This window comes from Bos taurus, chromosome 1 (genome assembly GCF_002263795.3).
Source record: "Bos taurus isolate L1 Dominette 01449 registration number 42190680 breed Hereford chromosome 1, ARS-UCD2.0, whole genome shotgun sequence".
NCBI lineage: Eukaryota > Metazoa > Chordata > Mammalia > Artiodactyla > Bovidae > Bos > Bos taurus.
This window is the reverse complement of record NC_037328.1, coordinates 800,269-823,891: the sequence shown is the minus strand read 5'-3', so window position 1 is coordinate 823,891 and position 23,623 is coordinate 800,269. Positions and strand designations below refer to the sequence as shown.

The window sequence follows — 23,623 nt, the reverse complement described above, 5'->3', positions numbered from 1 at the left end:
CAAGATATGGAAACAATCTGAATGTTCTTCCGTGGGTGAATGGATAAAGCAAATATGGTAGATACAGACAATGGGATGTTATTCAGTCTTATTAAAAAAAAAAAAAAGAGGAAAATCCTGCCGTTTGTAACAATTTGGATAAACCTGGAGGGCCTTATGCTAAGTAAGATAAGCTGGAAAAACAAAATCAAGTACTGCATCAGCTCACTGATAGGTAGAATCTAAAATAGTCATAGAAAGAGAATAGAATGGTGGTTGTCAGGGAGTGGGGCGAGGGGGAATTGGAAAGGTGTTGGTCACGGGTACCACGTTTCACTTATGCAAAAGATGAGTAAGTTCTGAAGATTTAATGTACAACAATGTGACGATGGTGAACAATATTGTATATTGCTAAGAGGGTAGGTCTTAAGGATTATTCCCATAAAAATAAAATTAAAACATAAAGTAAAATAAGTGCTTTGAGAAAAGAGCTTGTGAAAGATCTCCAAAGGTAAAGAGTGATCACTGAGGATACGGGGAGCATCCCTGGCAGAGGGTTGCCCGGCAAGTTCCAGGAAATAGCAGAGAGGTTGGTGTGTTAGAAGCCGGTGAGGCCAGAAGAGATTAAGGTGCCTGGTTTTATGGAATCTCATACTTGATGTGTAAGGACTTGGCTTTTTCTTGACATGAGACAGGAAGTCTTTGAAAGGTTTCAAGCATAAAAGTGGCATGGTGGACTGGTGATTTCAAATGAGGATCAACTGACTGTGGAGAACAGCCTATACAAGGGTGAGGGAAAAGCAGGAGAACCAGTTAGGAGGTGATGGCTGCTTGGACCAGTCTGGTAGCAATGAGGGTAGAGAGAAGAGGTTGCATTCTGGATATACTTAAAAAAAAAAACAAAAAAACAGATAATAGGATTTCCTGGCAGGTTGGATATGGGGGTGTGAGATACAGGAGCTAAGGTTTTCTATATGTTCATGTGTTTGTGTGTGCTTAGTCGCTCAGTCGTGTCCAACTCTATGTGACCCCATGGACTGTGGCCGCCAGACTCCTCTGTCCATGAGATTCTCCAGGCAAGAACACTGGAGTGGGTTGCCATTCCCTTCTTCAGGGGATCTTCCCAACCCAGGGACTGAACCCAAGTCTCCAGCACTGCAGGCGGATTCTTGACCGTCTGAGCCACCAGGAAAGCCCTATTCCAGTATATATGTCTATATAAAACTCCAAAGGTATCTGGTTTGATTATTTTTTGTTGCTGTTGTTCCACCTCAAAGCTCTGATAATGGGAGGAAACTTCTCAGTCTTGTTCACTGCTGTATACTCAAAGTCTTGCTCTGGCCTCCTAGCACCCAGCCCCCAGGCCACCCCACCTCCTTATTTCTCTCTAAAATAAAGTGTTTATTGTCGACTAAAAAATATGTATAACTTGAGACTTGTGAGTTCAGTTTTATTTGGGGCAAAGGGAAGACTGCAGCCCTGGAGACAGCACCTTACTTAAATCTGAGAGACTGCTCCAAGGAGGCCGGAGGGGAAGTCAGGCTATGAACAAGTTTAACAAAGGGACTAGGCAGTCTGAGCATCAAAGATCAGGTATCAACTTCAGGAATTTAGCATTCTAAGTCTGGGAAGATGCAAGCCTCTGGGCTTACAGAATTCATTCCTTTCATATGCACCTCAACTATCTGGGGCCAAATCCAGTTTCCTTCTCCTTAAACAGAGGTAGATGGCTGCTTTTTGTAATTCCCCCAGCTCCTCAGCAGTCACCATGGAGTGTGGTGGCATCCCCTGGATTGCAGTTTTGGGAACCCTCAATCACATTTGGAGGCCAGAAGTCACTGATGGCTGTGACATTTCTTGTTTACTGACATGGCATGAGATATCTTCATTTAACATGGGTAATGAGATTACAGAAAATTTTTCAAGAGCTGTTATTTTCTAGCTACCCTATTTTCAGCATTGAGCCTGTATTCATTGTAAAATGTGTGTTTTAGTCGCGCTCAGACTCTTTGCAACCCCATGGACTGTAGCCCGCCAGGTTCTTGGTCCATGGTATTCTCTAGGCAAGAACACTAGAGTGGATTGCCATTTCCTTCTCCAGGGGAATCTTCCCAACCCAGGGATCAAACCCTGGTGTCTCACATTCCATGCAGATTCTTTACCATCTGAACCACCAGAGCTAGAAATAATGCATTTTAAATTACAGAAAATCAAAGAAAGATGCAGAATTATACGATAGATTACATGATACAGCTCCTCTCCTTCTATATCGGGGCCTCTGGAACTTCTCAGTAGGGCCCTGCAGAAATCAGAAGGAAAGGGTGCTGCCTTGCCTTCCTTCTTCCAGGATGTATCTACGTGACTCGTAGGCACTGAGGCATTTCAGGGGCACCTGCAGTTGCGCAGCTGCTGAAGTTTAACACTTGACTCCTGGGAAAGTGGGGATTAGGTATTTGGGCGTCTGGGGGTGATTTTAATGGCTCTGGAACTTGAAGCTGTTCCAGAAAGCTCCCAAGCTGCCGGCAGGATCAGGATCTTTTCACTGAAATCCACAAGGGCCGCAAGAAAGGCTGTCATTGGCCAGGCTCTCAGGCCACCCACGTAGGGGGAACCGAGGGGGATGCAAACCCCGCCCAAGCCCCAGCGGGGATGGAGGTGGCACCGGGCACTCCTGGTCAACCTCCGAACGCCGAGCCAGGCACCTCCACGGGTGCAGGCGCTAAGCGGCCCTCCCCAGCCGCGCACCGCACCCCCGCGGGCGCCATTCCAGGGAACCAAGGTCGGAATTAGGGGTACAGGTGGGAAGCAGACGCGGAACCAGGGAGAAACAGGAGCGGTGAAAGAACCCAGAGAGCTTAAGCCCGGGGGAAGGGGCGCGGCGTCTTCTGACTAGAGGATTTCGCCCCGCGCGCCCAGCGCACCGCTCAGGCGCCGCCGGAGCCCGGAGCAGGGGTGTCCTCTCCGAGGGGGTGCAACGGTCCCCCGCGCCGTGCCCTTCGCCTAGCGCCAACCGGCTCCTCAGCAGAGTCCAGGAAGGGTCTCCGGTTCAAGACAGGGATCTACGGCCATGGCCGGGGTCGCGGAGCTGGACGGGGGCGCCCCGCGTCCTCGGAGCCCGTCCGGGGGCCCGGCGCTTCAGGCGGAGAGGCGGGACGAGCCGGAGGCCGCCGGCCCGAAGGCTCAGCGAGAGGAGGCTAGAGAGGGCCCCGCGGAGGCGCCGGGGGGCGAAGGGGCGGGCGCAGCCGCGACGGCCGCGGGGCCCGAGGGAGAAGGCCCGGGACCGGCCGGAGGGCGAGCGGGCGGGCTGGAACCTGGCTCTGGCGGGGGCCCAGGAGCCGAGACGCGGGGCGGGAGCGGGGCGCAGGGCCAGGCCGAGGCAGGGGAGGACGCCCGCGAGGGAGAGGGGCCGACGAGCGGCGCGGAGCCGGAGGAGGAGGCGAGCCCCGGGCCAGGCGCGCAGGGCGAGGAGCCGGGGGAGGTTCAGGCGGGGCCCAGGGATCCCGCTGCCTTGAACGCGAAGGAAGAGGCGGGGAACGGGCCGGGGGAGCCGGCCGGCAGCGCGCCTGGGGCGTCCGGGGCGCGCGTGGACGCCCCGGAGTCGGTGGGGGAAAGCGTGGTAGCCGAGGGGTCGATGGGGGCCCTCGTGGACGCCCCGGAGTCGGTGGGGAACAGCGTGGACTCCGAGGGGTCGGTGGGGGCCCGCGTGGACGCAGAGGGGCCGGCGGGGGAGAGTGTGGGAGCCGAGGAATCGATGGCGGATAGCACAGATGTCGGGGGGCCAACGGGGGCCAGTACGGATGTCGGGGTGCCGACGGCAGGAGCGCAGGGCTCCGAGGGTGAGTCCCGGGACGGAGGGGACAGCAAATCCCAGTCCCAGGCAGAGGCGATTGAGGCCCCAGCGCCGGAGAGCGCGGAGTGCACCCCCGGGGAGCTTGCGCGGGGGCCTCGGGGCTCAGCGGAGGAGACGGGCGACCCCGAGGGAGAAGAGGCGGGGGAAGCGGCCCCAGGGGACGCGAGGGCAGAGGCCAGTGAGGAAGCGGACCAGGATGGGCCCTCGGGGCAGGAGGAGGAGGCCGAAGAGGAGAGGCCGGAGCAGGGTCTCCAGGGGCCAGGCGAGGAGGCCACGGCCGGGGGCGAGGAGGAGTCCCCCGACGGCACCGCGGCTGGAGAGGCGATCCAGCCGGCGGAGGTCGGGGAGCCCCAGGCCGACCTGAGCAACCACCTGGCGGACGAGCGCAGCGCTGAACGCGGCGGCGGGATAGTGCCAGAGAACGGCGGCCAGGAGGGCGGCGAGGCGTCCGAGGAGGGGGCCCCGGGGCAGGACCACGACATCACCCTCTTCGTTAAGGTAAACCTGGCTTCCCGCAACTCCCGGGACGCCCCCTCCCAGCACCCTCAGTCGTGTCTTTTCAGATCTGATCCCAGAGGGACGCTCAGGGATCATGCTCTCGGCGCCCAATGGTCACCGAGCCCTCTGTCCGCGGGAGCCAGGCAGGACAGCCTGCGTTTCAAGGAGAAGAGTTAAAGGAGCGTGGTTGTTAAGTCGCTCAGTTGTGTCCGAGTCTTTGCGACCCCATGGACAATAGCCCTCCAGGGTCCTCTGTCCATGGGATGTCCCAGGGAAGACTCCTGGAGTGGGTTGCTATTGCCTTCTCCAGGTGATCTTCCCCACCCAGGGATCCAACCCACGTCTCCTGCTTTGGCAGGCGGAATTTTTTTCCCCACCGAGTCGGGGAAATCCAAAGGAATGTGACGGGGAAGAATTGAGGGTTTGGAAACAAAGAGGTTGGGATGGGGATGGTGGGAGGTAGGTTCAGCATTCCACCGGCCTTTGTCCTGAAAATCCTAACTGGCCCTTCTAGTCTGGAGGTTCTCAAAGAACCTACAGAACAAAAGCAAAACCCCGACAAGCCCTATTGATGTTCCGAACAATTTCTGCCAAAGGAAACGCTAATACTTAAAGTGAAAAAATGCTAACAGATAGGTTGTAAAGTGAAACTGTATACTAGGACTCAAATCTCAGAGGCCCAGACCTGGCCCAAATTTTCAACTCCCAAAACCTCTTTCGTTTTGGGAGAATCAATAACGTATGTTTGGGAGGAAAATGGAAGTTTATTTAAATATGGTAATATTTATGGAACATTTTAGCATTTTTTTTAAGAGGCATGCAATATGCTGATAACCATTGTTTGCTTCTTTGTCTTATTTTCAGCCTTACTTCAAAGAGTCAAAGAGGACAAAGATTCTGTAGAGATACAAGTGAGGTAGTTTTGAGTTTAAATAGGGATTCCTATAAGGCATCACAAATAAGGACCAAGGTCCAGGAGCAGGTTTTTTGTTGAAAAAGCTCTTCCCAAAGACCTTTGGCCAGACCAGGAAAGCAGCAGATAATAAGGTCAAGAATGTGCATTGTATGTTAAATCATAATCCTTGCAAAATATTTCCAGGCTTATAGAGGCCAGTTATGACCCAACCTCCTTGAGAGAAATGTAAGCAAATTTTAATAACTGGAAAAAAAAAGGAAATAAGGGAAAAAAAAGTTCCCAACATGATTAAGATCAGAATTTCAAGAACTCTTTGAGTGGCAAGAGAATTTGGGAAGGATGGGCTTGCTTTTATTCATTGTGTTGTTCGGGGCAATTTTTAAGATGCTAAGACTTTTCAGATCATGTATTGGGACATAATCTGAGGGTACAAACCCCAAGGAGGGTCCCTGGAGCACGAAGACTTCAGGGGAGTTAAGGGAGGGGGAACCTGAACACGGCACTGCTGTGCGTGTTCCAGCTCCGCTCCTTGGTTTAAGAAATTTCCCCCTGGCTCTGGTTTCTGGACTATAGGATACCAGTCTCTCATTACAGCTTGGAAACAGTTTCCTAACTGGACTCTGCTTCCATCCTTGGTTTTCTCCAGTCTAGTCCTTCGTCATAGCCAGTGAGCTAAGGAAGAAAAGATCTGATCATTTTGTTTCCTAGTATAAAATTCCTCAGTTGTTTATGGCAGATAAATCCCCACTCCTTAGCCAGATCACGAGGCTCTCTGGGATGTGATTCCTGTCTCCTTGGCATTGCCTGGGTGCCCCCTCACCCCCACCTCTTGATACCACTGTGCCGCCAAATTAAACTACTTACTGGTCCTTGGGAGAACCACATTCTTTTCTGCCTTGAAATTTTCCATGTGCTCTACCCGAATCAAGTTTCTTCCCCTTCATCCCTCTCACCCTCCCTTGCCTGGTTATCTGCTTGTGTCCAAGGTTCAGCGTGGCCATCGTCTCCTCCGGGGAGGCTTTCCCAACCCTGATTTGGCTTGGGTACCCCCTGTCAAAACTCCACTCACACCACCCTCTGTACGCTGTCTCCAGTGTGGAGCACAGGTCTGGAAATGCATGGTGTGTGTGAACCGGTGGCTGCCTGTAGGAGGTGGTATATTGTAATGATCAGTAGCACAGATTTTAGAGCCAGTGAGCTGGGGCCAAATCCTGGCTTTTTTTCTTTCTTGCTGTGTGACCTTGGGCAAGTTACTTAGCCTTTTTGTGCCTTCGTTGCTTATGGATAAAACAGGAACAACAATAGTACTTACTCTATGAGGTTGCTGGGATTCAAGATAAGATTCTACTTAGAACAGTACCTGACTTGAAAGAAGCCTGGTATAAGTGTGAATTCTTGTTACATCTGCTAGTTCTGATCAACTTTCATTGATTTTTGCATGGGGATAGTCCCTTTTCCATCCCATCCCTGCCATTTTATTTTATTTTAGGGAAAATACCTCTAGATACCCAATTACTTCCATTCTCTGGGGGAGAAGAATATTATGAAAAGTAAAAACAAGTTGTTTTCTCAGATTCTGCTTAGCGTAGTGTGGGTAGGCAGAGGCAAGGGGGCGTGTCCTGAGTGGCTTAGCCAGAATGTTTGACTCTGATGATTGGCAGGGTGCTCAGTCCTTTTCCTTTTGTTAAAGTAACAAATGGACCTCCAAACAGTGAAACTGGTTTTGAAGCAACTACTGCCTGAGGCAGCTTCTAAGGGTCTCTTGGGATGTGTCCCATAGGATTGTTAAGGCATCTCACTTTCTTCTCTTGCTTCTAATAATCATTGTCCTGAAAAACAAAAGAATCCCAAAGCAAAACTCAAGCAAAAGCCCTTTAGCCTGTTTTATCTCTTGACTTTGTGATACTTGATTTAGAATCCTTAAATTAGTTCAGAATAGGATTTCTTTGCCAAATATAACTGCAATGGCACCCCACTCCAGTACTCTTGCCTGGAAAATCCCATGGATGGAGGAGCCTGGTAGGCTGCAGTCCATGGGGTCGCTGAGAGTCGGACACGACTGAGCGACTTCACTTTCACTTTTCACTTTCATACATTGGAGAAGGAAATGGCAACCCACTCCAGTGTTCTTGCCTGGAGAATCCCAGGGACGGGGGAGCCTGGTGGGCTGCCGTCTATGGGGTCGCACAGAGTCGGACTCGACTGAAGTGACTTAGCAGCTTAGCAAGCTCCTTATTTGGGCTGTACTTTATCTGGATGCTGTATTCCATAGTGGACATCTGACCATCTAGGTTTTGTAAACATGTCAGGGGCCAGTGTGTCTTGGTGGGTTTTTGATGCCATGACTGGAGTGTAAATTTCACAGAGCTGTTCTTTAAGGATAATACTACAATGTTCCTCTAACCATTCACCTAGCCTTCATGACAGCCTAGTAAACACAGTTTTTTTTTTTCTTTTAAACAAAGTTTTAAGTTAATTAGGTCTCATTCTATTTGGGAAATTTTTTATATTTATTCCTATTTTTAAAATGTATAGGTGACAAATGTATTGGTTATCAGAAAGTAATGACATATGACACAGTGAAATGTAATAATAAGATGTGCTTCTAAATTTAGTCACCTGGTAGTTTATATTACCTATCTTGGTAAGAATTGTCATTCTATTACTTTGTCATTTTATTTTATTCTGTACCTATGCAAGAATGTATTCTTGGTTGTAAAAGAGCCATGAATGTATAAAGCAGGCCACTGGAAAGCCTCCTTGAATTATTGTGTGGTAAATGAATTGCTGATCATGTAATTTTTAGTTTTGTTTTCTCAAAGAAGTGATAATTATTTATCAAATTATAGGGTAACCCTGGCAATGTCTTTAGAAACAAAAATTCATCTCTTCGTTACAAAGGAAAGGATGACAACATAATAACACACCAAGAACAAATGACAAACAAGATACTAACACCATGGAGTAAAGTAAGGACTTTAGACACAAGGATTTAGTAGCTAAGGAAGTCTTGCTCACAGGTTTGGTTCTTCTAATACTTTCAGGCAGGGTCCAGGGGTGGGATAGGTCTTCCCAGGTGGCACATTGATGAAAGATCTGCCTGCCAATGCAGGAGATACGGGTTCGATCCCTGGGTTGGGAAGATCCCCTGGAGAAGGAAACGGCAACCCACTCCGGTATTCTTGCCTGGAGAATCCCATGGACAGAGGAGCCTGACAGGCTACAGTCCATGGGATCTCAAAGTGTCGGACATGACTGAGCACACATGCAGCAGGGGTGGGATAGTCTAAAAAATGGATTTCCTAGCAGATTTCACCTGACTTAATTAAAAAAACCTTAATGTACATGACAAGTGACTAATCCTGGACCAGAATCTAAGAATTTCTTAAACTATGTTTTGGACACCATACATTTAACCACTAATACACAGCTACTGCTGAGCTCGGAAACTTGTATTTGCCATTATATTTAGATTCTCCCGGGAGGTGAAACTGAGTGCAACAAAGTAGAACTCAAGTCATGGCCTTTGAATAAGCATTGTCTACAAGAGATGCTGCCCCCCTAAATAGATAAGTAAATTAACTGAGTTGTCCTAACATTGTCACATTGAATGGGGGTTGGGAGTGGCAAAGGGGTCTGTTGGGACCAACATCTGGTGGACTCTGTGCATCTTTCTCCAGGAGCAAGCAGGCCGAGACCTCTTTGGTTTGGTGTCCGAAAAGCTTAAAATGGAGATGCTATTTCCATAACCAAATATGAATTTTGTGTTCAAAAGGGAAATGAGCAAAAATGCAGTTCTGTAACTTTAATTTTTCCCCCCAAATGACATTTCTTTTGTCATTATTTTCTGAGTGTCTATGCCACTTGCTTACAAATTTTGTGATTGTTTAGTCGCTCAGTTGTGTCCGACTCTTTGGGACCTCATGTACTGCAGCACGCCAGGCTTGCCTGTCCTTCACTGTCTCCCAGAATTTGCTCAAACTCATGTCCATTGAGTCATCAATGGATGCTATCAACCATCTTATCCTCTGTCGTCTCCTTACACATTACGTTTGTGAAATCATACAGGGTTAGTTGGGGTGGGAACAGAGGTGCTTTGCTAACCTCTTAAACACGTGCACACACAGCACAGCACATGCCCTTGAGTGAGATTCATGGGATGTCCTCACCACCTGGCACGGCAGAGGGATTGTGGGAGGCCCTCCATCTGTTCTTGGTTCAGTTCAGTTGCTCAGTCGTGTCCAACTCTTTGTGACCCCATAGACCACAGTACACCAGGCTTCCCTGTCCATCACCAACTCCCAGAGTTTACTCAAACTTATGTCCATTGAGTCAGTGATGCCACCCAACCATCTCATCCTCTGTCATCCCCTTCTCTTCCCACATTCAATCTTTCCCAGCATCAGGGTCTTTTAAAATGAGTCAGTTCTTTGCATCAGGTGGCCAAGTATTGGAGTTTCAGCTTCAGCATCAGTCCTTCCAATGAATATTCAGAGCTGATTTCCTTTATGATGGACTGGTTGGATCTCCTTACAGTCCAAGGGACTCTAAAGAGTCTTCTTCAACACCACAGTTCAAAAGCATCAATTCTTTGGTGCTCAGATTTCTTCTTGGTAATGGAAGGTAAATAAGTCAGATGGATGGATGATTGGTTCAAGGTGCCTTGCTGGATTCAAACTCTGTTCCCCACTGCTCAGTCCAGGGTCCCTTGCTCAAGGGCCAGAGTCAGTCTTCTCCATGAAGGCACTATAGTCTGGCACATAATGGTCACCTGGGGAGGAAGGGACAGTGGGATCCTGTTGAGTGGGGGCTATACAAGCATGTACAGAGGACCTGCATGTAGAGGGTCCCTTAAGAGTTATGGACTTAATTGTATTTGAGGAGACACAGAGAGTGGGACCCTTGGATAATCCCTAGCACAAATTCTTCAAGATTTTCTAAAATAGGCTGGTTTTGCCCTAACCATTCTCTGAGCTCCTGTGATATTCAGCCAAGAAAAGTTTTCTCTGAGAATCAGGGAGGTGGATATTTAAATCTCTTAAGCTTCTCTTTTTTCATCATTAATTTTCTCTGCTCTTTTTCTGACAGAGTACTGATTTATAAAGTAGGCTCTGTATCTGGGCAGAGTTGGGGGGAGATATTTTCTAAAATATTTCAACTTGTATTTTACTATTTACTTCAGTTTTATTTCACAAGTGGAACAAATTAAATTTTTTAAGAGTTAAAATAGGGAGATTAAAGATATTTATGCACAATTCAGTCATTCATGGAATCTATGAAGTTCTTTTGTTAAATGTATCTTTTTAAAGAAAAGATAATACATTAGGAAAATAAAAACATAAATATAAAAAGATACAGTACGATAAAAAATGTTTTCTTCCACCCCTGAGGCCCAGTCTCTTAGTTTTCTCCTTAGAGATATTCTGCAAATATTTAAGCATATATGTGAATATCTTCACTGCATTGGTTACTGAGTGCTGTGTAACATATTACTCTAAGACTTAGCACCTTAAAACAACAAACATTTACTATTTAAGGTTTCTGTGTGTCAGAAGCTTGAGAGTGGCTTAAGCTGGGTAGTTCTGCTTCATGAGGTTGTAGCCAGGATGCTGGCCAAGACCGTGGTCTCATCTGAAGGACCGACTGGGGCTGGAGGATCCACTTCCGTGGGGGTGGTTGACTCATGTCTGCTGTCAAGAGGTTCACTTGTCCGTCACCTGGACTCTCCACAGTGCTGCTTTAGTGTCCTGGTCACATGGCATTTGGCTCTCCCCAGAGCACAGATCCAAGAGAGGAAGCCTTTTATGACATTGTCTCAGAAGCCAGTGCAGGAGATGAAACAGATGCGAGTTCAGTCCTTGGGTCAGGAAGATCCCCTGGAGATGGGAATGGCAGCCCACTCTGGTATTCTTGCCTGGGAAAATCGCATGGACAGAGGATCCTGGCAGGCTGCAGTCCAGGGGGTCACAAAGAGCTGACCATGACTGACTGACTGAGCACAGCAACTGAGAAATCACACGCTATAATTTCCGTCTTATACTGTAGTCTAGCCTTCAAGGAGAGTGGAATTCAACTTTACTTTTTATTATTTATTTATTTATTTTTTAGAAGCTATTTTTTTGCCCACACCACATGTGGGATCTTAGTTCCCCAACCAGGGGTCAAACCCACATCCCCTTCATTGGAAGCACAGTCTTAACTGCTGGACCACCAGGGAAGTACCTCAACTCCACTTTTTAAAGAGAAGGCCAAAAACGTTTTTAAAATACCACACTTTTGTTGTTGTTGTTGTTTTTTTTCACGAAAAGTTCAGTTCAGTTGCTCAGTCATGTCCGACTCTGCGACGCCATGGACTGCAGCATGCCAGCGCTCCCTGTCCATCACCAACTCCCGGAGTTTACTCAGACTCATGCCCATTGAGTTGGTGATGCCATCCAATCATCTCATCCTCTGTCATCCCCTTCTCCTGCCCTCAATCTTTCGCAGCATCAGGGTCTTTTCAAATGAGTCAGCTCTTCGCATCGGGTGGCCAAAGGATTGGAGTTTCAGCTTCAGCATCAGTCCTTCCAATGAATATTCAGGACTGATTTCCTTTAGGATGGACTGATTGGATCTCTTTGCAGTCCAAGGGAGTCTCAAGAATCTTCCCCAACACCACAGTTTGAAAGCATCAATTCTTCGGCACTCAGCTTTCTTTATAGTCCAACTCTCACATCCATGCATGACTACTGGAAAAACCATAGCTTTGACTAGATGGACCTTTGTTGGCAAAGTAATGTGTCTGCTTTTTAATATGCTGTCTAGGTTGCTCGTAACTTTTCTTCCAAGGAGCAAGTATCTTTTAATTTCATTGCTGCAGTCACCATCTGCAGTGATTTTGGAGCCCAAAAATATAGTCAGTTACTGTTTCCCCAGCTATTTGCCATGAAGTGATGGGACCAGATGCCATGAAAGGTAGTGCACTGGAAATACATTTGGTTGCATCTTGCTGTCTTTACTTAACATTGTGTCTTGGACATCATTCCCCATTGGTGCCTGTAGCTCCCTCACATTCTTGTTAACATTTTGCATTTTTCTCGTAGTGGGTGTATTCTACTCTCAGTTGGCACTGTTGGATATTTAGGTCGTTTCCCCTTTCTCATGTGATAAGCAGTGCTGTAGTGAAAATCCATCCAAAGATGTATACTCGTATATGGAACCTAAACTCTTGGAAATGATATTGCTAAGAGGAAGGATGTGCATACTTAAGATTCTGGTAACGTGTATTAAATTTGCTCTCCAAAGAGGTTATGCCAAACAGTGCTCCCCTGACCCGCCATGAGTGCTGTGTCTGCTTCCTCATCCTTGCCTGCTCAGTGTGTTCCCTACCTTTTGAATCTGAGAAGTGAAAAATGAGATCCATTGTCATTTAACGCACATTTCTTTTAGTATACATGAGACTGAGTTTAATTTTACATATTTAAAAACCATTAGCATCTATTCTGTGATCTATCCTTTGTTGTTTATGTCCTTTGCTCATTTTTCAAATTGCCTTTGAAATTTGTTCTTGTTCTTCCTGATTTTTATATTAAGGAAGTTAGACCCCTGTCTGTTTTGACTATTTGTGCTGGAGTAATGTATCCTTTTTGCTTTAGTAATTTCTTGTAATGGATACTTGGGAAAACAAAGCATCGGCTGTGACAGCACTCTTAGAAACGGCATTTCCTGAAAAGTTTAAATGCTCTGTTTTGCTTTTTATTTTCTAACTTCTTAAGTCCTGAAGGATTAGGTATTTCAAATCTTGCCTTTCTCCCTTTCTTTTTAATTAGAAGGTTACATTTTATCAAGCACACATCCTTTCAGGATCAAACTCTTGCCTACATTATTAGAATTCCTGTTCAAACAAAGTTTAAAATGTATAGATAGCAGCATCATTTCACACCCACACTGCTCCACCTGAAAATGTAGAGGTATATCCCTTTGATCTTGCCATCTCCTGAAATGAATTCATGACAAATAATTATCTGTGGTGAAGTACTGTTTCTAACATTGTGCCTCCTAGCCAGGTGTTCTTTTTTGGATGCCATCTGTTGAAAGAATTGACCACAATGTATAGAGATGGATGACAAGTCCTATTTGCAGAGGACCAGGGAATTGCGGAAGCCTACCCGTGGCTTCTGTCAGATGAGAGAGAGGATGGAGATACACAAATACCAAAGATTGTTTGAAAAGATAATTTTGAAGCTTCTGAAAGTGTAGCTCTGTGAAGAAATGCAGACCATGTGGGCACATACTTACTCAGTCTGCAAGGGAAGTCTGATCTTAAATATCCCTGCATGGTCATGAGATTAAAAATATTCTCCATTTTTTGAAGGGGTTTTGGGGCATACACATACATGTATGGCTGAGTCCCTTTGCTGTTCACCTGAAACTACCACAACTTGTTAATTGACTGTTCCCTAATATGAAATAAAAAGTTGAAAGCCAGGAAAAAAAAAAACAAAAATTCTCCATTTTTACTAGTTTTATGGGCTCTATTTCAACTCTTTCTCTTTTCTTCTGTAGTTGGTCATCTGTGTGAAAGCTGAGTCTTGATGTAGGGCAACGTAAAAGCTGCTTTTCAGTCTTTCTAACTACCAAGTGGTATTTTGGACCCAAGTAAAGAGCCAACTCACTAGAAAAGACCCTGATGCGGGGAAGGATTGAAAGCAAAAGGAGAGCAGGGCTGCAGAGTACGAAATGGTTGGATGGCATCACGGACTCAATGGACATGAGTTTGAGCAAACTCCGGGAGATGGTGAAGGACAGGGAAGCCTGGCGTGCTGCAGTCCATGGGGTCGTAAAGAGTTGGACATGACTTAGTGACTGATCAACAAGAAGTCTATTTAAAGTTGAATCAGGAGTACACACCATGTAACACTGCTTGAGGCCAGTGTTGATGAACACAGAACCTTCTATTTTGGAGCTTTCAGCCTTAGAGGGTGATCTGGGAGGAAATAACTTCGATGTTTTATGAGGCAGGAGAGCACTGGGGCCGGAGTTAGCTGGGACAGGTGGGACGAGCAGGATGGGAGGCTGGGCGGCGACCAACAGAAAGGAGATGTGTGGTCTCTAGATCTCAAACAGTGAGGGCTCCGCCTTTTGTTGAAAAGTAAAAGTGAAAGCCGCTCATTTGTGTCCGATTCGTTTTGACCCCAAGGAGTGTAGCCCGCCAGGCTCCACTGTCCATGGGATTGTCCAGGCAAGAATTGCTGGAGTGGGTAGCCATGCCCTTCTCCAGGGGATCTTCCCGACCCAGGGATCGAACCTGGGTCTCCTGCATTGCAGGAGGTTTCTTGACCGTCTCAGCCACCAGCTGTGCTCAGTGGATGGATGAATGACAAACATGGCTGTTACATCATGTGGAAAAAATTGGGTGGGCCACTCCATATGCCCTTTACAAAATACTTATTTTATTTATCTACTTATTTTGGTAGCACTGGGCCTTAGCCATGGCCCAAGAGACCCCCACTGTGGCATGTGAACTTCTTAGGTGTGGCGGGCATGTGGGATCTTGTTCCCCAGTCAGGGGCTGAACCTCCGTACCCCCTGCATTGGGAGCATGGAGCCCCACCCACTGGGCCACCAGGGAAGTCCCCATAGGCCCTTTTTACAGTCACTTCTTTGTCATGTCTAAGTGGCAGCCATTTATTCTTATCCAGGAGAAGCAGTATGTGCTGGTTAAGGAGCTACTAGCCTCAGTGCACCCTTTTCACTTAGAGTGTGCAAGTTTAGGGCTATTCTGGGAAGCCAGAGATTGGGTTCCCTTTTTTGAACCTGCGGGACTCTGCCTCTGGCCTGTGAGGTTCTTGGCGATCCAGTAGGAAGACCCTCGCTGTGCACCCCTAGCCACCCACAGTTCCTCAGTCCACCTCCAACCACCGAGCGCTGTGGGGATGAGAAATCAGGACACGGAGGCACCCTGGGTGGGCGCACCAGGGAGTCGGATGGGGCCCTTAGGACAGTGGCCACGGGCGTGGCCAAGACACCCAGCACAGCTCAGCTGCCAAGTGCTGTGAAGGTCATCCAGCATGAAGGTGAGAATGGAGAGCCAGAGACTTCAGGCTTTCTCCCTAAATGAGGACAATTAACACTTTGTGTTTTCGGTGGGTGTCAGGTCCTCGGATGCGGTGGATTCAAAGAATCTTTGAAAGCCTTTATCTCTCCTCTACTTTGTCCCTTTCATTTGAACTTCATCCAGGCTGGATGCCTTCAACTCTCTTCCCATAAATTACCCGACAAGATGAAGTTTGGGTTGCACTCAGTGGCTTTTTGCTATCATTTAACTCTCTGAGCAGAGAATTCCATGCTTAACAAAACTTAGAGGTCTGGAGTAGGAAATGGCAACCCGCTCCAGTATTCTTGCCTGGAAAATTCCATGGACTGAGGAGCCCGATGGGCTATAGTAGTCCATGGGGTCCCAAAGGGTTGGACACAGCTAAGTGACTGAGTGCATGCCCGTGCACACACACATACACGTTTGTCTCTGTGTTAGACATCTACTCTGTTAATCAAAACTTGTCTGTGAGAACCCTTTGTATGCAGCAAGTAGAGTGCTTTTATTGGTCTTTCATCACATTATTCAAAAAGAATTGGACGTTTTGTTTTCTTTCCCCCAATTGCTTGCCTTTGTGTGTGTATAGACATATTTATGAGAATGTTTGACAATATAAAAAGTTTGTTTGGTCAGTCATACGATGTTCTGTCCACCGCTTTTTAAATTTTTTTAATTGAAAGAATTGAGCTTTTACTTAATATTCTCCACTTGAAATTACTTGGTTTAAAAAAATGACAGTGAATGTATTCCTGCATACTTTTTAGTGCTTAATTAATCACCTGTGATACATATTTCTAACCCTTAATCTTAATCTCTCTCCTTTATTGTGTGTGTGTGTGTGTGTGTGTGTGTGTGTCTTTCATGGAAAAAATGTATTTCTAAAATTCGTATCACCTTTGGGCGTCATGCAGAAAGCATTCTTTTTTACCATTTGAATAAAGGTCACCTTTGCTTTCCATGGGAAAAAAAGAGAAAACTTAGAGGTATTGACACATTAGAAATGGAGGAGGATGATATTTGGTTAATGTCATTTTAACCAGTATGTTATGGTTATTTGCATCGTGAGCAGCAACAAGAAAGGAAGGTTGGTCTGTCACTCTCCAGCTAGTGAGACTTGCTGTAAAAAGTAGTACAGGTACAGTGCCCTGCTCATCACTGGATAATATGAAACAACAACATTGCTTTTATGCCCGGCTAAAAAAATTTTTTTAAATTGGTTCAAGTTAGTAAAGCCCTGGACTTCCCTGGTGGCTCAGATGGTAAAAGTGTCTGCCTACAATGCTGGAGACCCGGGTTCAATCGCTGGGTCGGGAAGATCCCCTGGAGAAGGAAATGGCAACCTACTCCACTACTCTTGCCTGGAAAATCCCATGGACAGGGGAGCCTGGTGGGCTACAGTCCATGGGGTCACAGGGGTCTGACATGATTGAGCAACTTCAGTAAAGACCTGAATCTATAAGTAAATGGTTTGAGCATTTCAGCACACTCTGAAATCAGATAGTGTGGTGAATTCAAGATGGCTGCAAATTCTTTGACCCTCCTCCCGGACCTCCCATCAGACCCTTGGGAAGTGGGCTCTGATTCCCCTCCCTCTGAATATGGCCTGACCTTGGTGACTACTTGGTAACCAAGAAAATATGGCAGGAGTGATGCTGTGTGGCTCTCACTTCAAAGGGCCATGCAGCTTCCGCCTTGTCCACTGACCCCCCCTGAGGCCAGCATGCTGGGGGCTGCCTGTAGGTACCCACTTGACAGTCCCAGCTGAGGACGGCCTTCTGGCCATTCTGCCAAAACACCTGACAGGTGTGTGACGCTGTCATGCACCTGGTTCACCAGCTGAACACCACTGAGTGACCTTGTCAATGTCACATGAAACAGAAGCATCATTCAGGCAAGCCTTCCCCAAATTCCTGACTCACCAAATCATGATATATAATAAAACAGACAATTGAGGCTGTTAAATGTGGAGTGATGTTTTCCTGGACAGTTGGTAACTGGGACATGCAACTTCAGTTCAGTCGTTCAGTTGTGTCCAGCTGTTTGCGACCCCATGGACTGCAGCACGTCAGGCTTCCCTGTCCATCACCAACTCCCATAGTTTACTCAAACTCATGTCCATTGAGTCGGTGATGCCATCCAGCCATCTCATCCTCTGTCGTCCCCTTCTCCTGCCTTCAATCCCTCCCAGCATCAGGGTCTTTTCCAGTGAGTCAGCTCTTCACATCAGGTGGCCAAAGTATTTGAGTTTCAGCTTCAGCATCAGTCCTTCCAATGAATATTCAGGACTGATCTCCTTTAAGATGGACTGGTTGGATCTCCTTGCAGTCCAAGAGACTCTCAACAGTCTTCTCCAACACCACAGTTGAAAAGCATCAATTTTTCGGCGCTCAGCTTTCTTCATAGTCCAACTCTCTTTTCACCTGTAGTAACAATCAATGTCTTATTAGGTGGAGTAGGTGGGTGACCACCCTTGATCCACATAACTTAATCACTGAACCCAGTTGCTCTTAGCTTTAAATTCTGACCAAAGGCTAGGTTGTGTGTCAGTCTTTATGGTCACAGCGGGTGGAATCAACTCATAAGAAGTAAGTGGACCAACACAATGAAACTCGCTATTTATCCTCCTATAGGAATTATGCTTTAAAAACTCCAGGGCTATTTTTAATCCTTATTTAATAATATGGCCTGATACCAACTGAAGCTTTCACATAGAGATGAAAAGCCTATTTCCTTGTAAAATTCTCACAAGGAATTATTACCACAAAGGAACCTCTTGTTCTGGAAAGCCAGCTTAATAATGCGGCCCATTTTGCTATCCCCTGGGGGTTTACTTTCTTGAATGACTGAGCGTATTCCGTTGCTTAGAGTGACTCAAAGGGGAAACGCAGGCACCAAACAGAAGACCTGGCCACATACAGCCCTCCTGTCATCTCTTCTGCCCCCCGCCCCTCGGAACTGCTCTTACCCACTCTGGACCTCTCCCCTTGGCCATCTTTTCACCCGCTCAGATTTTACCAGCTTAGGAGAGTGCTAAGTCGCATGTCCTAAGTTGGCGTCCGGTCCCATCACTTCATTGGAAGGACTGATGTTGAAGCTGAAACTCCAATCCTTTGGCCACCTCATGCGAAAAGCTGACTCATTTGAAAAGACCCTGATGCTGGGAAAGATTGAGGGCAGGAGGAGAAGGGGACGACAGAGGATGAGATGGTGGGATGGCATCACTGACTCAATGGACATGACTTTGAGTAGACTCTGGGAGTTGGTGATGGACAGGGAGACCTGGCTTGCTGTGGGCCATGGGGTTGCAAAGAGTTGAACACGACTGAGCAAGAACTGAACTGATACTTGGGGATGCATTTAGGGTTCAGATCTGTTTTCAGATCTTAGAATCTAAAATAGATTTCTTAAAATCTAAGTGTGAAGAGGAATGAAGCCATCCCTATGTTCCAAGATTATGGAGGAGTGAGGACCATGCTTTAAAATAGGGCATAGTCCCCTTGGTGACGTGGATCGAGGACTCTAATGAACAATTTTACTGATAAAGTACAGACAGACCATGAGCAAAGCCTGCCCCTCCACTGGGCACAGACGACTCCAGCCACTGGTGGGTGTACAAAGTCATCTAGAAAGTGCTAGCAACTGTGCAGATGTTTATTTCTTTAAAGAAAAAACTTGTTTCTGGCAGTAGGTGTTTTCTTGGTTGTTGCTGTCCTCACGGTCCTGTTTTGTTGCTCCACTAGAGGGCAGAAAAGGGACGAGACGGGACCAAGGTCCAGAGGGCCAACTGGGTGGTTTCCTGTCTTATTAGCACTCTCTCTGCCCTACAGAAAAGTTAAAGCAGAGAAGAAGGGCACAACTGGAACCACTGGTCTTTGACCTGTGAGCAGCAGGTAGTTTTCTCGTTTTCTTTGGATAAATACCCAGGAATGAAATTGCTGGATCTAATGGTAGTTCTATTTTTAATTTTTTGAGAAAATTGCGTACTGTTTTCTATAGGGCTGCTCCGTCTTACGTTCTCACCTACAGAGCACTAGGGTTCCCTTTTCTCCACATCCTCTACAACACTTGTTATATTTTTGTCTATAATGTGACGTATGGGCTCAGTCACTCAGTGGTGTCCGACTCTTGGCAACCCCTTGGACTGCAGCCTGCCAGGCTCCTCTGTTCCTGGACTTTTCCAGGCAAGAATACTGGAGTGGGTTGCTATTTCCTACTCTAGGGGATCTTCCCCACCCAGGGATCGAAGCTGTGTCTCTTGTGTCTCCTGCATTGACAGGTGGATCCTTTACCTCTGTGCCACCTGGGAAGCCCTTTTTGATAATAGCTATTCTAAAACAGGTGTGAGGTGATAGCTCATGGTGGTTTTGATCTCCTGTGTCTCTGATGAGGGATGTTGAGCATCTTTTCATGTGCCTGTCGGCCATCTATATGCCTTCTTTGGAAAATGTCTGTTCAGAACCTCTGCTCGTTTAAAAATCAGATTGTTGGTTTTTTGCTGTTAGTTGGTACATGTTTTTTTAATGCATTTTGGATATTAGTCCCTTATCAGTATATGATTAGAAAATATTTTCTGCCATTTAGTAAATTGTTTCTTTATTTTGGTGATGGTTTCCTTTGCTGGTCAGAAGCTATTCAGTTTGATGTAATCCAACTTGTTTATTTTTGCCTTTGTTGCCTTTTGGTGTCAAGTAGGAAAAAAGTTGTCACCAAGACTGATGTCAAGGAGCTTACTGCATATGTTTTCTTCTAGGAGTTTTGTGGTTTCAGGTCTTGCATTCAAGTCTTTAATCCATTTTGAATAATTTTTTTTTTGTGTAATGTAATAGTGATCTGGTTTCATCCTTTCGTATGTTGCTGTCCAGTTTAAGAAACATCATTTATTGAAGAGACTGTCCTTTCCCCCATTGTATATTCTTGGCTCCTCTGTTGTGAATTAATTGACTATAAATACATGCATGGGTTTATTTCTGGGCTCTCTATTTGGTTCCATTGATCTATGTGCCCATTTTTATGCCAATACCATACTATTTGATTACTATATCTTTGTAATGTAGTTTGAAATCAGGAAGTGTGAGCTTCCAATGTTAATGTTCTTTCTCAAGATTTCTTTGGCTATTCAAAGTCTTTGGGATTTAGTTTTACATTTTGAATATATTTCATCACTATAGTGACCAGCTATAGTAATTAATGTGGCTTCTCAAAAGTGCCTTGAATCTTTTAGAATAAGATCTGACAAGCATACCTTTACAAAAAGAATTTAATGGCTTTGCCACTTCATCAAACACCTGTAAGAAGATGTAGAAAATGTCACCAAAATGGACCCTTTCATGTAAATAGACAAACAGTGTCAGCTTGTGGAAAGGTTAGAGGTTTCTGGGACTGGTGTCTTTTCCTGTGTTAGTCCTGGGGAAGATAACCACTGCCACTTCTTAACAGACAGTGGCTTTTTCTAGACAGTTCTTTGAGATTCAGGCTTTCACGGAGGGCTGGTGTGGGCATTTTTAGACATGTGGATTCTTCCAGAACTCACATATCATACCACACAGGTGATTCCTCCTTTCTACCTGAAAAAATTAAGCGTAAAGCCTCTGATTTCTGCCATCTTTAAGCATTAAAGGGAACACATTCTAAAATCTTAAAAGCATTGGTCACAAGAATTCTCTCAGTAACCTTTAAGTTGTTTCTGATTAACTGACTAGTTTAAGTTAGAACAAAATATATGAAATTTCCATTCCCCTCCCTTCCTGACTCTAATCCAAACAATTTTCATAAGTTGGTCATCAAACTACTGTGTCTTTAAGGCAATAGACTTTCATCTTTGTAAATAGATAGTTTCAGACCTTTGGTCTCTTTAAAACTTACAGACATTACAAAGAAAAAATAGAGAGGGATTTTTTTTTTAAAGTTTTCAGGAGGCTGACTGTTTCTAAGTTGTTGTTGTGTGGTGGCCAAGTTCTGTCTGACTCTTTGCGACCCCATACAACTGTGTGTAGCCTACCAGGCTCCTCTGTCCATGGGATTTCCCAGGCAAGAATACTGGATTGGGTTGCCATTTCCTCCTCCAGGGATCTTTGACCCAGGGATTGAACTCATGTCTCCTACATTGGCATGTGGATTCTTTACCACTGAGCCACTGGGGAAGCCCTTGTTTCTAAATAATTATGCAAACGAGCTAGAGACTTCTGAACACATTTAATCTGAATATTTCTGGAGAAAATCAGAATTTCTTTTTCATGATTGGTTCTGCCTAGCACATGGGGTGACCCTACTCTTCCACTCTTCACACTTCCTCTCTCCTAAGTAGTTTACAAATCTTCAGTTGCTATTTTCCTATCACGAACAAAGTGTGCACACATCAGCTGCTGATCTCAACTTGAAATGCATCAGTAAAGCCACTACTGTTCGGGTCACAACTGTGTTTCAGTCAGTTCAGTTCAGATCAGTCGTCCCCTTCAACTCCTGCCTTCACTCTTTCCCAGCATCAGGGTCTTTTCCAATGAGTCGGTTCTTTGCATCAGGTGGCCAAAGGATTGGAGTTTCAGCTTCAGCATCAGTCCTTCCAACGAATCTTCAGCACTGATTTCCTATAGGATGGACTGTATGGATATGTCTAAAGGGAAGGTGGTAAGCCAGAAAGTGCATCTCAGGACCACTAGGGAGCGCCAGGTCTATTGAACACGTTCCATGGCTTGAAGCCATAAAGCTCTTTTTTGAGAAGGCAGATTCTAGAAAAACCACTGGGAGGAAACAAGAATAAAAAGAGCAGAATATCACAGTGGACCTCCTCATCCTCTTGAGAGGATGATCTGGGACTATGCCTTCTTAGGTTTTGGCCAGATGGATCCTCGGATCGCTTTTACCAGGTTAAGAAATTAGAGCAAAGTATATAGCCTGCAGAGTCAAGTAGAAAGCTCTTTGAGGAGCTGGTCTGCTAGACCATGTGGCCCTAAGGGGTGGTGTGAAGGAATGAGCAAGCCTCCCGATATTTCAAAGGGGTCATTGTATTCTCAAGCCCACACAGAGGGGCTGTGGTCTTAGCTTGGCTGTTTGTCAACCTTGCAAATCCTTGGCCTTGAGGAGAGGCTCGTGCAGGAAGTTTCCAGAAATAGGCCACATACTGCCTGCTTCAGGGTCCTTCTGCGTGACTGGGGTGCAGTTGATCCACTGAATCGTCTTAGAAAAAGGTTCAGGATTCCCATATGGAATCATCATCAGTTGTGTTAGTTTCCTATTTCTGCTGTAACAAATGACCATACACTCGGTGGCTTTAACCAACTCAGATGTATTATTTGACAGTTCCATTGGTCAAAAGTTTGACACACATCTCCCTGGGCTAAAACTAAGGCACCACTAAGAAGGTGGTGCCTCCTAGACCTCCTTTCTGGAGGCTCAGGGGAGAATCCACATCTGTGCTTTTTCCAGTTTCTGCAGGTCTTCTGCCTTCCTCAACTCAGGGCCCCCTTCCTCCGTCTTCAAAGCCAGCAGGTTTATCTCTCTGACTACTGTTCCCTAGTCAAATCTTCGCTGACTGCAGCTGGAAAAGGTTCTCACTTTTAAGGATGGATGTGGTCAGAGTGGGCCCACTTACCTGACAGCTCAGGGAAACCTCCCCATCTCAAATTCATAACCTTGTTGCCATTCACCGGTTCTGAGTGTTACGATGTGGACATCTTTGAGGGGTCATTGTCCAGCTTACTGAAGCAGCAAATAGTCTTTAAATTTGTTCTTTCATATTCCACCATTGTCACCACAGGCCATGGCTGGGATGACTTGTGGTCAGGCATAGACCTACTTGGGTTTCCCTTGTGTCTCAGTGGTAAAGAATCCGCCTGCCAATGCAGGAGACACACGCTCAATCCTTGAACTGGGAAGATCACCTGGAGAAGGAAATGACAACCCACTCCAGTATTCTTGCCTGGGAAATCCTGTGGATGGAGGAGCCTAGCAGACTGCAGTCCATGGGGCTACAAAAGAGCTGGACATGACTTTGTGACTAAACAACAAACAACAATAACAGCGACAACAGCAAAAGACCTACTTGGAAAGTGAATTGGTGGTTATTTTCCTGCCTTTTTCTGCGATTGCCCACTGGTCCTCCTTAACCAGTGCCTTCTTGGACTCTGACATGAGAAAGACAAGTCTAAAAAATCATTTTTCTACAGTAGGCAGTGTCAAGCTTTGTGTTCAACACTTTCTTTTGTGTTTTAGTTCAGTTCAGTCACTCAGTCGTGTCCAACTCTTTGCCCATGGACTGCAGCACGCCAGGCCTCCCTCTCCATCACTAACTCCCAGAGTTTACTCAAAC

The 23,623-nt window shown here is 46.1% G+C and overlaps 1 protein-coding gene across 1 annotated transcript in view; it reads left to right on the top strand.

Annotated features, from left to right (window-relative positions):
* The first annotated feature begins 2,599 nt into the window (after nt 1–2,599).
* Nucleotides 2,600–23,623, top strand: part of CLIC6 (chloride intracellular channel 6) — a 55,536-nt gene continuing 34,512 nt past the window's right edge. Inside the window, exon 1 of the mRNA XM_002684585.7 lies at nt 2,600–4,327. Within this exon, the coding sequence (XP_002684631.1) occupies nt 3,047–4,327 (1,281 nt within the window). The 5' untranslated portion in view covers nt 2,600–3,046. The remainder of the gene's footprint in view (nt 4,328–23,623) is intronic.